The 14,802-nt window shown below is 37.8% G+C and overlaps 1 protein-coding gene across 2 annotated transcripts in view; it reads right to left on the bottom strand.

The window, feature by feature from the left end:
• Positions 1-1,629: 1,629 nt before the first annotated feature.
• Positions 1,630-14,802, bottom strand: part of APC (APC, WNT signaling pathway regulator) — a 62,713-nt gene continuing 49,540 nt past the window's right edge. For both annotated transcript variants that reach the window (XM_026865347.1, XM_026865348.1), the window contains exons 12-15: positions 14,025-14,102; positions 11,900-12,016; positions 10,957-11,171; positions 1,630-10,549 (exon numbers count right to left, since the gene is read on the bottom strand). In XM_026865347.1, coding sequence (XP_026721148.1) covers positions 3,982-10,549; positions 10,957-11,171; positions 11,900-12,016; positions 14,025-14,102 — 6,978 coding nt within the window. In that variant the 3' untranslated portion in view covers positions 1,630-3,981. The remainder of the gene's footprint in view (positions 10,550-10,956; positions 11,172-11,899; positions 12,017-14,024; positions 14,103-14,802) is intronic.

Genomic DNA, 14,802 nt, shown 5'->3' with positions numbered 1-14,802 from the left:
GGGGGGGGGCGATGGGAGAGGTGGACAGTAAGGAAGTACTACAAAGCAACCACAAAGGAATTCAGCTGTCAGATTATCAAAGTTTTGCACTTTCATGGTCTATGGGTATGCTTTCAAAATAAAACCTTATTAACTTGTGGACAAAATATTCTCTCCCCTGTGCAGCTTATGCAGTTTGGGAGTCCTGGGAAGACAGGAAAGTACATCCCTGGGAAAACATGGCTGAGTGTCTGAAATTGTCCCTTGTCTTTCCCTCCCTCTTTACCCAAGACACAGCAACTGACTTCCCAAAGCCATCAAAAATACTAGCTTATGTTGAAGAATACTGTTGCTTACTGAAGTTTACCGTATAAACTATACTTGTATTCTGCAGCCAAATCCTGCTTGAAACAATATTCCAATCGCAAAGGCTTTCAATTTTTAAGCTGCCATCTTTGACAGAGTTTTGAGAAGTATGTGTTAAGCTTTCAGGGGAAAATACTCTGATAGAGAACTGCAGATGAAAACCAGAAATAGATTAGCTGCCCTTTAAAGTTTGCAATATTTAGTCAGAAGAACTTTGACAGAAATTGAGCAATAACCTTAACTGTGACAAACTGCAAGAAACCAAAAAGAATGTGCATTTTTAAAAAGTGAACTAATTACAATTTGTGGGGAGGTCACATTTCTGCTTTTCATATCAAGAGGACTAAGCTGTAAGTCAGACTGAAATAAGCTTTATGAGTGTATTTTCACTATAAACCGATTTTTAAGTACAAGTTTCATATGTTCTGGATATGAAAAGCTAATTCAAGAACAACTAAAGGTCTGAGCACAAGCCAGAAAGTTCTACCAAAATCTGTAGAAAGGCAGGCAGTGCATCCCAGCAGAACAGTAAAATGAGTCTTGGTTTCCTTGGCTCCTTGGTTTTCTAAGTTTTGCCTTCACATAAATAATGTTCTGCTGTGGCAACTTCATAAAAATAAAACCAAGGAACATGAGTAAATCTTCAGCAGCATAAATTAAATCTGACTGTCATCAAATTAACAAAATCCAAGACTAAATATACTTACTACAGCCATTTTTCATTTTTCTGATTTTACATTTCTGGGATCTGTTCTATATAATTAAGCCTAGAATATAACTGTATCCTCATCACTAACATAAATCAAACATCACGGATGTCCTTAAATATTCTAAAAGGCCTTTAGTGGATACTAAGTATTTAAGATAAAGAATCAGAGAAATGTAGATCTAGAAGGGATTTCAAAAGATCACCTAAGCCCATCTCTGCACACAGGCAATATGAAATATACTATAGTCCATCCCTATGAGATGTTTCATAAACCTCTTAAAACTTCTATAATGGAAATCTCACAACTCCCATGGGAAGCACATTTTAGTGTATCATTACCCTTATAATTGGAAAGGTTCTCTCATCTGTCTTTGCTATAAATATAGGTTACTTATGAGTACGTTAAGAGAAACTTCCCAATTACAATGACCATGAAGTACCTCCAACACTATCTAGAGAAGCCACTACTATTTTCAAAGACATTCTGGTGTTTGATATGCATACCATTATTTATTGTTCCACCTCTTCTGATTCTCTCAATTATAAAAGTGAAATCAGAATTTCTTTACCGAGACTGAGTTTACCTTTTAATTCTTAAATTGATAGAACATACAGGAAAGCCAGTGTTAAACAGTGTTAAACAACTATCCGGTATTAAATGGTATATCTCAATATTAGTAGTTAAAAGCACAGCACAAAAAAAGTATCACATTATTTCTAGGAAAAGTGGTCTTGCATTTTAAAATCAAGGATGGAGTTCTGTATTCGACTCCAGTAGGAAGTCCTGACTTTGAACATGTCACATGATCTCTATTTAATCTTTAAAAGGACACTAATATTAATATTAAAAATTTTGTGAAGATACTATATGTAAAATATTTCAAATGCTAACACAAGCAGTGCTGCTCATTAACAGATTCACCAGATGATACAGAAACATGGCATGTCTCTAAAGCAGATCTGACAGGAAGCAAAGAACAAAATAGCAAATAAGATACCACTTCTGCCAAACAGGTATTTTTTGTACTGGCTTTTAACTTTCTCTTAACTGACTTCTGTCTGCTGACAGTACCTAAATTCTGTTTATAAACAGTGCACATCTTATGGTGAAATCAAGATAAAAATTGATTAATCTCAGTATCAGATCAAGTACAAAAGCCACAGATGTGATATACTCTGCAACTGTGTTAAAGCTACCACAAAGGTAAATTTATTTCACGGCTTTCTGCAATCAGGACATTTTGAATCCTGAGTATCAATTGCTTAGAATGAAAACTTTATAGTAGTCCACTTGAGATACAACAAAACTGACATACCATTTCATGGTTTGTTCAGTCATGTACAGATGGGTTAATGTTCTGTTCTCTCGTGTTTCTACTTTAAACCAATTCTCATCTAAATTCAGACTATATTTATACTTCTAAAGTACAAAACTGTCTTTTCAGCATTGTTCTAGCACAAACCATATTTGCATCAAAAAGGCTTGAGGCAGCAAATGTCCTGGTTTGTGTATAATTTTTTTTTTTACTGTGATAACAGATTTCTTGCTGCCATGGGATTCTTGCAATATTTTCCCCATCATAATTTTTAAAAAATAAATTTTAAAAATGCATGAAGATTTCAAACAGAATTAAAATTTCATCTTATAGCCACTATGTCACAGTCTGTATTATTTCCCCCAATTAAAAAAAAATCTTTTGTTTTACAAATACTATTTTTATAGATATAGTATTGTTTCAGGCTTGCAGTCATGAAAACAATTACACTTGGCTACTGGAAAGACCCTGCCTTTAGCCTTGTTATGCACCTGAGATGTGTGAAACTATCTCAATTACAAACATATTACAGAAGACCTAGGGCCTGATCCTGCAACTGTTATAAGCATCCTACTACATTTGTCAGTGATAAGGAAGAATGAATATTGGAGGTGCAAGATTCTGCTGGATCAGGCCTTAAGTGTAAGTGCATTATACAACACATTATGTGGTGACATCTCAAAATATAACACCGTATTTTTATGTAATGTGGAAGTAACACACATGATTTACATATAGTAATAATTTATTCTGAAATGTTCATTTTAGTCTCTGTTTAGACATCCCCATATCTCATTAATAAAAGAGCAGCCATCTCACCTCAAATACCAGAATATACAACAAGTTACAGCATAGCAAAAAAATTCTACCTACTTTAAGATAAAATCTAATTCAGATAAAATAATTTTGTTCAAGGTTTTACAGTGACACAGTTTTTAGTTTTTTTTTTTCAGAGCACAAAGAAAGTGTAAATTATTACACCATAACTATCTATGCACATTATGTGAACCACAGAAATGTTAATCACTACTCCAGAAAATGAACCATCAGTTCCATTCATGCAGAAAAGCAGGCTGGGAAAACTTGTTCAGCAGAAACCATATTACTGTGAATTTCACAGCCACATGATTAATTATTGGGTTAGATGGATTCACAAATACTAAATCTGAGTATACTTTTTTTGCATAAATAATACCAATTCTTCCCTGATGTTTAGTCAGTCTGTAATCTAGACATGATTGATAAAGCAATATGACTGTATCATCTCTATCTGCAATGTTCCATGATTTCAATGACAAGCAATATTTAAAGGATTATGGGATGAGATGATAATTAAATATATGTTAAACATACTGTACAAATATACTTGCATTAGCAATTTTATTCCAAACTGTCAATCAGGTATTCCTCCAAAATATTACCAGTGAAGACAAAGTATACTATCAAATATGGCTTCCAGAACAAGGACCCTCTAACAAGAATCAAACCTATTTACAACAAATAAAAACAACAAAAAGTCAATCCCCATTCTTTTAAAGTTTCATTTGAAACAAAATTTCTAAATAGCTGCTGTATATAATACATCAGTTTTGTTTATTTTTTTTGTTGCACTTAAACAGAAGTTACCAGGTAAGAGCCAGAGTGACGTTTAGGACTCTGAGTTCCACTGGAGTCTGGGTTTTCAGACTTGGATTCACGCTTCTTTGTGCTGTTATTTACTGGTGTTGGTATTTGTGATGGCCGAGCAGAACTGTTGTCCACACTACTCTTTCTGCGGCTTGGATTGTAGTTAAAAGGAGTAACTCTTGCTGCAACAGCACCAATGGGAGAGCTATGCTTGCTTGAGCTACTGGAACTGAATGGTGTACGCTCATTTACAGTACTTTCACTGTTTTCTGGTGCAGGAACAGCATTATTCTGCAGAGGCTTTGTTTCAATGCCTTTCTTGTCTGGACTGTCTATCTGAAAGAAAGAGTTCAGACGATTTTCTAAACTAATGGTACGAACAGGAACACCTCCATTCCCTGGGGTTTGTTTTTCTTGAATCTCTTTAGAATCTTTACTGTTAACACCCCCTTTCTCTGACACACTGTCAATAACTGGAGGAGTATTTCCAGTTGGGGACCTTCCAGATCGAGGATTGTTAATTGGACAGTCCTCTATCCTCACCCACACGTCCTCTGTCTTAGAGACAGCTGGTGCCATCTGATAGATAAGAGTTTTGGAATCAGAGCCATTTGTGGCACCTGAGGAAAGATGCTGAGGATCATTCATTATTTGAGGAATTTCATTTTCTTTTATTTTTCTCCAAGTACCTTTTGCTGGTGCTTGGCTTTCTTTACTTTGCTTGTGTCCAGAAAGAGAACTTCCATGTTGCTTTTCGTCTTCACTTTTTGCCTTTTCACTGGATTCTGAAGAAGCTGACAGAATTGAGGAGGAACTTCCAGTTCTTCGCCAAGTGCTTACACGAGGAAGTGATGAGGAATGCTTACTATGTTCACGCTTCCATGTTCCTGATCTATTGATCAGCAATCTAGATGGACTCTCAGAATGAGAACGAGCTATATCATGACGTTTTGCTGGTCTCCCATCATATTCTACAGAAGGGCTCAGATTAGGGGGTAATTTTCGCCAACCACTAGTCTGGGCAGTTGAATGAGTGGATAAAGACATATCAGGAAGAGATGGACTTAAAACTGGTGTCTGTAGTTGGGACCTTGTGGGAGAATCTGGCCTGGAAGGAGAGAGAGATTCAAATGAAGCTGACTCTTCTAATTTCCGTCTTAGAGTTGGGCTTGGAGCTTCTTTAATAAAAGTTGACTGACGAACAAGAACAGGTCTCTCAGATCTGTCAGATTCACTTCCACTAGATTTTGTGGATGACATTCTGGATAGTTCAGTCTTTTTGTTTGATCCACCGCTGCTGATAGCCTGGTTTAACCCTTTTGAAGCAGACTCACTTCGTGGAATGCTACTGGTACTCTTAGGTAAGGCAGCTTGCTTTGTAAGATTTTGCTGGCTCATCTGCCTGCCTGGAGATGTATATGACATTCTGCCTGAACTTGAAGATTTAGTTGAGGCTGTGCTAGGAGATGATGTCCTTGGCAACTGAGACAGTTTGTTGGGAGGACTTATACCAGTTCTTCCTGGGGAAATTGAGCTTCGTCCAGGAGACTGCAGAGGCCTACTCAGTGGCTGCTGTTGAGGTCTAGAAGGAGTGGAGTCTCTAGATCCTGATCTAGAAGGTCCTTTACTTGATCCACTCTGGTTCAACCCTGATGGTTGCCTAGTTACAGGAGCTGGCTCAGGTTTCCCTGATGACTTCAGTCCTCTTGGAGAACTAGTCAAACTTTGGCCTTCACTGGGACTCTTGGAGTTTGTGTTTTTGAGTGGGGGACCTTTTTTAGAAACAGGACTAGTACTTGAAGAACTATTTCGAACTCCTGGAATATGTATCATTGTCCTGCCACGTGAAATTGAAGGCACACTTGTCTGTTGTGGTTGCTTCAACTGGCTTGAAATTTCAGAATTAGAACGAGCTTTTCCTGTAATTATACTTTTATACACTTTCTTCCCCCCTTTGATTCCCCTACTTTCAGATTCTACTTTTTTAGACTCCAGTGTACTCTTCTCCCCTGGCTTGAGAATTCTTGGACCCTTATTACTAGTAAAAGGTTTTTCTTCTTGGTCTGGGGTAAGATGAAATGGTGACCCCAGAGAAATACCAGATTTTAATGAAAGGATAGAATCAGAGTCAGATGAAGCTTGTCTAGACAGTGATGCAGCAGCTGCAGCTTGATGCAAGCTACTAACTATAGAATTTGCACCTTCTTGTATAGCTTTCCAATCAAAGTTCTCTGAATCAGGTGAGAAACCATGTTCTGAATCTGGCCTCTGTATCTCTCTCAAATCCAGTGTTAAATCTTCTGCCAATATACCACCAGTATTTCTGGAATTATTTTTTTCATTTTCACTCTTTATTCTTGGGGGTTTTTTCTTTTTAGGCATAGCAGAACTAATGCATTCCTGTAAAAGATCATCTTCTGAGTCAATACTAAGAGAACTCAGAGAGCTGTTTCTAGAGAAACATACAGGAGTATCTTCAACATGAAATGATTTAGGTGCATAACCAGAAGTCTGTGGTCTGTTTGATTCCATCTGTGAATCAGAAGCCTCAGCGTGTTTTTCAGTTTCCCCTTCTTTGTTGTTATTGTTTTCTTGATCAATATCACTGAGCGAACTAAGAGATGAATTACAAGAAAAACAAACAGGTGTGTTTTCGATAGCAAAATTTTGCATTTTCTCATCTGTAGCTGCTCCTCTGTCCGGAATATCTTTAGTTGACTGGGGGAAAGCTTTAGGCTGGCTTCTGCCTGTTGGGTGTTTTTGACAAACTTGTGTCCTGTTACTTGGATGCTGATTTGAAGATTGTTCTGGATCAGTGCAGTCTTTAGTTTCTATTTCTTTTGGTTCTTTTCCTTTTCTTAATTCTGCCTTCTCCCTTGAAAGGTCAACATCATCATCATCAAAATCTAAAGAACTTAGAGAATCATTCCGTGAAAAACAATAAGGAGTTCCCTCAATAGGTGTGTAATGATGAGGGGAATCAAATGCAAAGCTTCCTCTTACACGCTCCTCATTGTTTGGCAATTTGTCATTAAAATCTCTTGAATTATTTTTAAGATTCTGTTTCTTTGCATCTCTGTTCTCTGGATAGCTTCTTTCATTATTAATACTGCTTTTAGGCTCTGTGGTTTTTCTTACACGTGCTCTGTATTCATTATTTTGGGGAACAGGCTTTACTGGTGACGATGGCTTCTTTTTCTCACCTTCTGGTTGGCTTTTATTACTTAGAGATGAAGATGCTTGTTGAATTTGGTCCATTATCTTCTTCACTCTGAAAGGTTTGTGACTTTTTCCTTTTGGCATAGCTGAATTAATGCACTCAGCCAGAATATCACCTTCTTCTGTTCTGTCATCATCCAGGCCTGTAGGAGTCACAGTTGAGCTTTTTGTTCTCTGAGAGTCATCGGTACTTCTACCTTCTGTAGGAATGGTGTCTCGTTTTTCAAATTCCCCTGACTCTGCTCTTGTACCCACGCTGTCTACATTGGCCAACTCACTCGGGGGTGATTCTATTGTAAGATCACTCAGAGATGTAGCTGTTGAAAAATTTATCGGTGTACCCTCCACACAATATACCCGTGGCATATCATCTCCTGGTGTAAAACTCACATGCTTTTGGGATTGCAATCTGCTTTGTGAAGGCAAAAGTTTGTAAACTGGCAGTTGGCTGGGCTTTCTGGCCACAGGAGGAGGTATTTTTGGAGCAGATGCTTGAGAAGGCTTTTTGGCTTTACGTGAAGACTTTGTTGGCATTGCAGAAATAATACATGCTTCCAGTATTTCAATATCATCATCATCATCAGAATCATCCAGAATATCTTTTTCTACTTCAGTAGGCTTCTCTGCTTTCTTCTCTTGGTTATCCTTTGTATCATCTGACTGTTCAGGTTCTGCTTCACTTCCATGTTCATTTTCATGAACTGGAGGCATTATTCTTAACTCTACATCTTTCTGAATAAATGGCTCATCGAGACTCAGAGCACTCAGACTAGAAGAGCAAGAAAACCCATCTGGTGTGCTTTCTGTGGCAAAATGTAATAGTGTATCAACATCTGGCAGTACCTGAACTCTTTGAACAGCTGCATTTACAGCTGCCTGTCTAGGACCAGGCTCTCTCTTTTCTGCACTAGGTACTTTACCTTTAGCTACATCTCTTTTTACTTGAACTCCTTGAGCAGGCGGTGGTGTTTTACTTCTGCTTGGAGGCATTGTTTGTCCAGGACTGTCTGGAAGGTCACTGGGACTTATAATACCACTTACCATTCCACTGCAAGGCTCACTTTGAACTGAACTAGCAATTGAACGACTTTCAAAACTATCCAGGGAACTTACAGAAGTACATCTGCTGAACATGAGTGGTGTTTCCTGCACATAATGTTCTGGTGGGCTTTTAGGAGTCTGTGCACCACTCTTTGAGGGAGATTTGGCACCTGAAGAAAATTCAACAGCTTTATGTCTAGAAGAATCAGAAGGAGACAAACTAGAAGTCTGAAGTCTACTAGATTTTGTTCTGATGTGTTGTGATGTTGATGTCATTTCACTTACTGCACCTTCTGTAGATAAAGCTGCACTGTTTTCCTTTAGTTCTGCTATCTGTAGTGTGTTATTAGCATCTGTCACACGTGTGGATTGATCACGTCCTATTTCATCTTCAGCTGATGACAAAGAAGACAAAGAGCTACACCTTGAAAAACATATTGGGGTATCTTCCACACAGTAAGTTTGTATAGTTTCCTGATTAATAGATGGAGTTTTACAGGAGGCAGTCTTTTGTGTATGACCACCTCTGCTCTGTGCAGAATTAGGGTGAAGCTGATTCTGTCTCTTTGAACCAGCTGAGGGGGCTGATGTGCTCCCAGTGCTTGAGGAGATATGGTCAGTTTTAGTGCTTTGCACTGAAGAAGTCTTTGGAAAAGTAAAAGGTGGCTTCTGAGAAGAAGGAACTTCTGTTGAGTATTTTAAACTATAATCAATAGGCTGATCGACATGATGTTCCTCTTCACTGTACTTTATGCTATAATTAGTTGGTCTGTCTTCCTCTTCATGCTGTTCTTCCTCAGAATAACGTTCACTATAGTTGGTTGGCTTATCATCATCATAATCATCAACATGGCACAAGGACTGGTTTACTTTCTGATTCATTCCAAGAGTTGAGCCTACTCTGTTCTGATCTGAACCATTGGATCCTCTTGGTCTAAAGGAAGAAACACACTCTTGCTGTCCAAAAGGTAACTGATATTTGATGTGTTTATCATCTCCACTTTCAGTGTACACAGGGTAGGTTGCATTTTGGCTCCTTGACTGCCTTTGCTCATTTTGTTTCATTTCATCATCTATTATATGCTTAGGCCTTGCCCATCTTTCATTCTGAGAGGGACTTTGCCTTCCAGAATTTAACTGTTCATCTGAGTATTTAAGACTATAATTAATAGGAGTGTCTAGCTCTCCATCATTGTCATCCATATGATTTGCACTATGAATCTTGTGGGCCAAGTCAGCTGGATATTGACCATAACTACAAAATTTACTTTCATCATCTTCGGAGTAAGATTCAACAGAAGGTTTCATTTGGCCTCTTTTACCATAGCCATCACTGCTGTTGACGCTATTTAAACTATCATTTGAAGCTCTCTTGTATTCCATTTTTGTATAAGGCATAGGACACGTCCTGTTTGAATTCTCAGATTTAGGAAAGTATGTGTTTGAGTGAGTATGGGCAGTGGCTGATCTCCTTGTGGCATTTCTGTCTTCTGCCAAACAGTGCATTTCAGAAGTGGAACCAGAACTTCTGTCTTCTTGTGGAATATGCATGCTTGTTACTTCTTCCATAACTTTGGCGATCTGAGCTGCAGCAGTTGAAATCTGCATGCCTATTCTCTTAGAGGAGTTCCCAGTATTCTCTGCAGCTGGATGATAGGTATTTAAACCTACTGCTCGATCCCTATCAATACTTCTGTCTTTCTCAGATCGAGAATTTTCTATGTTTCCTCTACTGGAAGAGGAGGAGCCAGGCAATACGGTAGTATTTAAATATGGTGAAAGTACAGTCATATTACCAGCATTAAAACTCTCTGATCTACATACACCATCATCATGCCGACTGGAGTCCAAGACATAATCACTGTATATATTCTGCTTATGTCTCTGCTTATTACGGTGAGACGCTTTTGGACTTAAATTATCAATGTTGTCAAAAGTCTCTGATAAATGTTGAGCATCTAATTCTGCTTCCAGTGCTTTTTGTTTTCTTACATGAAGAGATGGCAAGCTTGATCCTGGAGACATAATGTTGGCATCCTTATATTTTGCTGGCCTGTTTGCCATGAGGTTTCTTAGAGCTGCAGCACTACCCATGGCTATCATTTTGTGTTTTGAGTGAATAAGGTTTTTCAGCATGCTGACTGCTCCCATGTCCCACAGCGCCTCCTGATCCTTCGCATTTCGTGCAGAAAGATTCCACAGGGTCCCACATGCATTACTGACTATCGTTAAACTGTGTGACTTCAAGTGTTGTAACAAGGTTTGCAAGCAGCTGTTCTCTCGCAAGATTTGCCTGGTGTTGAGTAATTGAAAACAAACATCATTAAGTGGCATTTCAAAAGGATGAGAGACAAAGAAAAACAAAAATCTATTATGCTAGAGGCAAGTTTTGCCTTTAGAAAGGATAATCACGAATTCTCCAGTGTAAATTTATCTTATATTCCTCTAGCTTTCACCTGAATGCTAATACAATTCTATTACTAATATGAAGAGTTCATCATTAACGAGCAGCAGGTATTAATCTATTTGTATATTCCTGTTACATGTAAGTGAAATGCTTTCCTTATCAAAGGCATTAAAAATCAACTTTACTTAATTACTATACCTAAAACATGCGTTCATATTAAGACTCACTCATAGAAACTGTCTACTAAATAAACATGTGGAACTGCTAAAGATTTTCAGAAGAAGTATACTCACCTATGGTCCTCATTAGTAGCAATTAAGCTAGAAACGTTTCTTAATATTCCTCCTCCACTTTCTATGATGGCTAAAGTGTTTGTTTGGCTCCGGTATGTGAGTGTGCCAACTAGAAATGCAAGAGCACCATCAACAGCACATATATCAGCTTTGTTCTCGGTACAGTGTGCTGACAAATTCCATAAGGCACTCAGAACACTTTTTAGGGTGGATTCCTAGGAAAATAACAAAATGAAAGAATTTGAGAAGTTTTCAACTATTGATCATAAGCTTTCTGAAATACTTAAGTTAGCTTCAAGGACTTAAGTATGTTCCGATTTCTGCTTTCTGGGCTGATAAGCTAGATGCAGGCAGCAGTGCATTCGTAATTATTTTGTTTGTTTCTCTCCTTCCTTCACCTATGGATTTGGTATTGCTTGCCCCAATGTTTTCAGAAATATGTGCCACAATACTTGTTAGCTGCCATAACGGCTTGAAGACTAGCTGGCAAACAACTCTGAGATGGAACATAATCCCACCTAGATACCAAAAATACATCTAGAAAATTACATAAGTGGTACTTAATCTATTCACTAACACAAGAGGTTTTATTAAATTGTAAAATTATGAAAAAGGCTATTTCAACAGCACAGCTCATGAAACTGAAGAGCAAAAGCTGTCAACCCTCATAAACAAAATTACAGAAATACTAGTAGTTTTGAGATGTCACTGCTGCATTGTGGTCTGCTGCTATGTTAACTCAAAGCAACTCTTCTTCAATGGTTGGACTGGATGATCTTCAAGGTCCTTTCCAACCTAGATGATTCTGTAATTCTGTGATTCAAAAACACCCCAAGTATTTGACTAACTGCTTTTATCAAAAAATAATTACAATATTTGTAATGTTTTGTGTAAAATAAATGCAATCTCTACAAAATTTATCTCAATCATTTATACAGGATACCTTCTTAACTTCTAAAGCACACTCCATCAATGCTTTCACACTTCCAACTTCTCTTAGAGTCTTTTTACTGTTTACATCTGCTCGCCAGGACAGGTTCCTCAATACACTTGCAATAACCTGCAAAATGTAAAAGAAAAATAATGTATCCCAATATAGCTACTTCTTTAGCAGTTTATCAGACCTTCCTCCTGGATTTTGGGAATGCTATGGATTAAGTAACAGTAGTCATGTTCAGCTACTAAACTGCTACTAAACTAAAATTTGCTAAAATCTGCTTTCTGTTGTGTTGCCTACTAGACTGTTCTAACATTTCAGTAAAAAGTATGATCAAAGGTACTGGCTTTTGTGTGTGGACACCTAAAACAGAGATTTGTAATCAGGTTCCCTGCTTTCCACACTAGTTGAAAAAATTTGGTCCAAAATTCAGATATGTGCTCTATATGAGATCTGGCTGCTCCCAGGCCCACCATGGGAGCCATCAGCTCACCAGAGGTCCACCTTGACATGCCCAGAGGAGCACAGGGGCACAGAGGCAGGTGGGAACCCAAAGCTCAGAGGAGGGGGCACCCTGCCCTCCAAGGTAGGTCAGTCCAGAAGTCCTGGCCTAGGGATGTGGGACACTTCATGGGATCCAGGCGAAGAGCATTCTGAGACAGCAGAAGACAATTTATGAGCTGGGAGGACCCAAAGGTTCCAAAGGTAGTAAAAAAAGGATGGATCTAGGTGGTTCAGAGACATACAAGCATGGGAAAACACAGGGATAAGGGGACAGAAAGGTACAGTTGCATCTAAACAGTTGGCTGGGTGATATGGCTGTATGGACACGCCCTTTGCCTGATGAGCACAGTCAGCCCCATATTTTTACTAAATCTCACTTCTAACTTTTCCTCAGTGAGAGGTTTCCTGCTCAACATGTGTGTGTATGCGGGTCTATGTGCCAGTGGCTGGAGACTACCACAGGCTGGAGGACTACTTCCTTTTCAAGAATATACTTAATATCCGCCCTAATACCAAATCAGAGAGTTTACCCAATAACCTCTATTGTAATTCTAATTATTTTCTCAATCATTACTAGCTAGCTTCCCCTCTAGTGGAGAAATTTTTTCATATAGTGTTTTAAGAGATAAAGTCAATTTTACTTAAAACTGTTCTTTTACCTAATTCAAACTGCAAGCAAAACAGGGTTTTCCTTTCCAAAGGCTGTTCCAGTTTGTTTACAGTATATATTAATTTAAATAGATTATAAATTAATATTTAATAATTTAAAATAAGTTCCATACCAGTGAAGAACAGTTCTGTCTAAACTCTCAGAATCACCTTAAGCACTTCTTAGATACTTTATTTTCAGGCTGTTTTCTTTACTGGGCAGGAGCCACTGAAAGACACACTCAGGCATCACACCAGACACTTTGCTTATACATAGAAAGCTTAGAGGTGCTGGTGTAGAGAGTAGTTATGTATGACTTGCCAAGTCAAATGCAGATTCTCTTTTGAAGTACAGCTTCCTCTACTATTATTCCCCTATTATTTACTCACTGCAACTGTAGGAAAAGCCACAGTACTGTATTAACCCTCCGGGTAATCTCAATCCATTAGCACCGTCACTAGTAAACTAAACTAGAGAATCTAAGATAGATCAAATTTATCTTTAAAACTGGACTTCGACTATCAGATCAGTGTCATAAAAATGAATTTTATAGCCCATATGTTATATGTGCTTTGGTAAAAAAACAAAGTAAACACTTTGACAAGAAGTAAGTTGTACTTCATAACTCAGAGCAACAAATACAGGTATAGATTTTGCATCAAAGTTAAGGCAGACAAGACAACGTAAGAACAATAATTACCAAAAAAAAACCCCAAAAAGTCAGGCTGAGATAAATGAAGCCTATTCAAAGAGAAAACCTAAAGGCTGGCTGTGGACAGAACACTAGAAACTTTATGAAGATGATAGAATTCAAGTATAAAATTAACTGTTGGTAAGGCCAAATGAATAGAAGGAAGGTAAATAATAGGAAAGGAGACCAGAAACAGAGTATTTTAATACAGTGCAATGAAACTCATGGGATGCAAAGTGATGGAAATGTCCAAGCTAAAGAAATATTTAACCTCAAAAGGACATTACCTGCTGTAAGTCTTCACTTTCTGATTTCAGTTGGGCTACAAGAGCTCTCATGCAGCCCTTCATAGAACATAATGTAGCCTGGGGAGGAATCACAAGAAAAAAGAAAGTAAATAGTATTAAATGACAGATTAGGTGGCTTTGGCTTGCCTCTGCACAAAGTTTTGATATCTCAAACTAATCATACCTGAAGTTATCAATAAAAGCTTAGTAAAATACATTGCCAATAATATTTGGTTTACAACTACTAAAAAGTTAAGAGTAACTATCAGTTTCTAATCTGGACAATATGTAAGTGGTAAAATTATGCTAAACTTTGTATTTTTTACAAGTCTAGGACTTGATCTGGAATTCTATTATCTTCAAAAGCCTTCTTTACTACGCACCAGATTAAAGTCACCTTTGAGCTGGCAATGTGTTGTTACCCACTGTATATTGAATCTCACAATAATTTTCTTTTCTTTCAAATAAACATAGTATGAAAAATAACATGAATATTGAAAACTGACACACATATAATATTTCTGACACTTGAAGAAAGAGCAGCTGAAAAACTGTAAGGCTTATGGTGGGAATTGTTTGTGACAAAGCACAGTCAGAAGTTATTCAAAAATAAAGTATGCGTTAGAACTGTACTACTTGTCAGCAGGAGAGCATGTACATTTACATGTCCCAGTAGTTTAGTTTATGCTACAAACCTAGTAACTACATCCCTGTAGCAATTACTGATTGGATGATGTAAAGAGCCAATATTTCATGAAGCAATTCTACTCTTGTCTAA

Source organism: Athene cunicularia, assembly GCF_003259725.1.
Source record: "Athene cunicularia isolate RWA chromosome Z unlocalized genomic scaffold, athCun1 chrZ_part1, whole genome shotgun sequence".
NCBI classification, from domain to species: Eukaryota; Metazoa; Chordata; class Aves; order Strigiformes; family Strigidae; genus Athene; species Athene cunicularia.
Note: the sequence above shows the minus strand (reverse complement) of the source record. Positions and strands in the feature narration are given on the sequence as shown.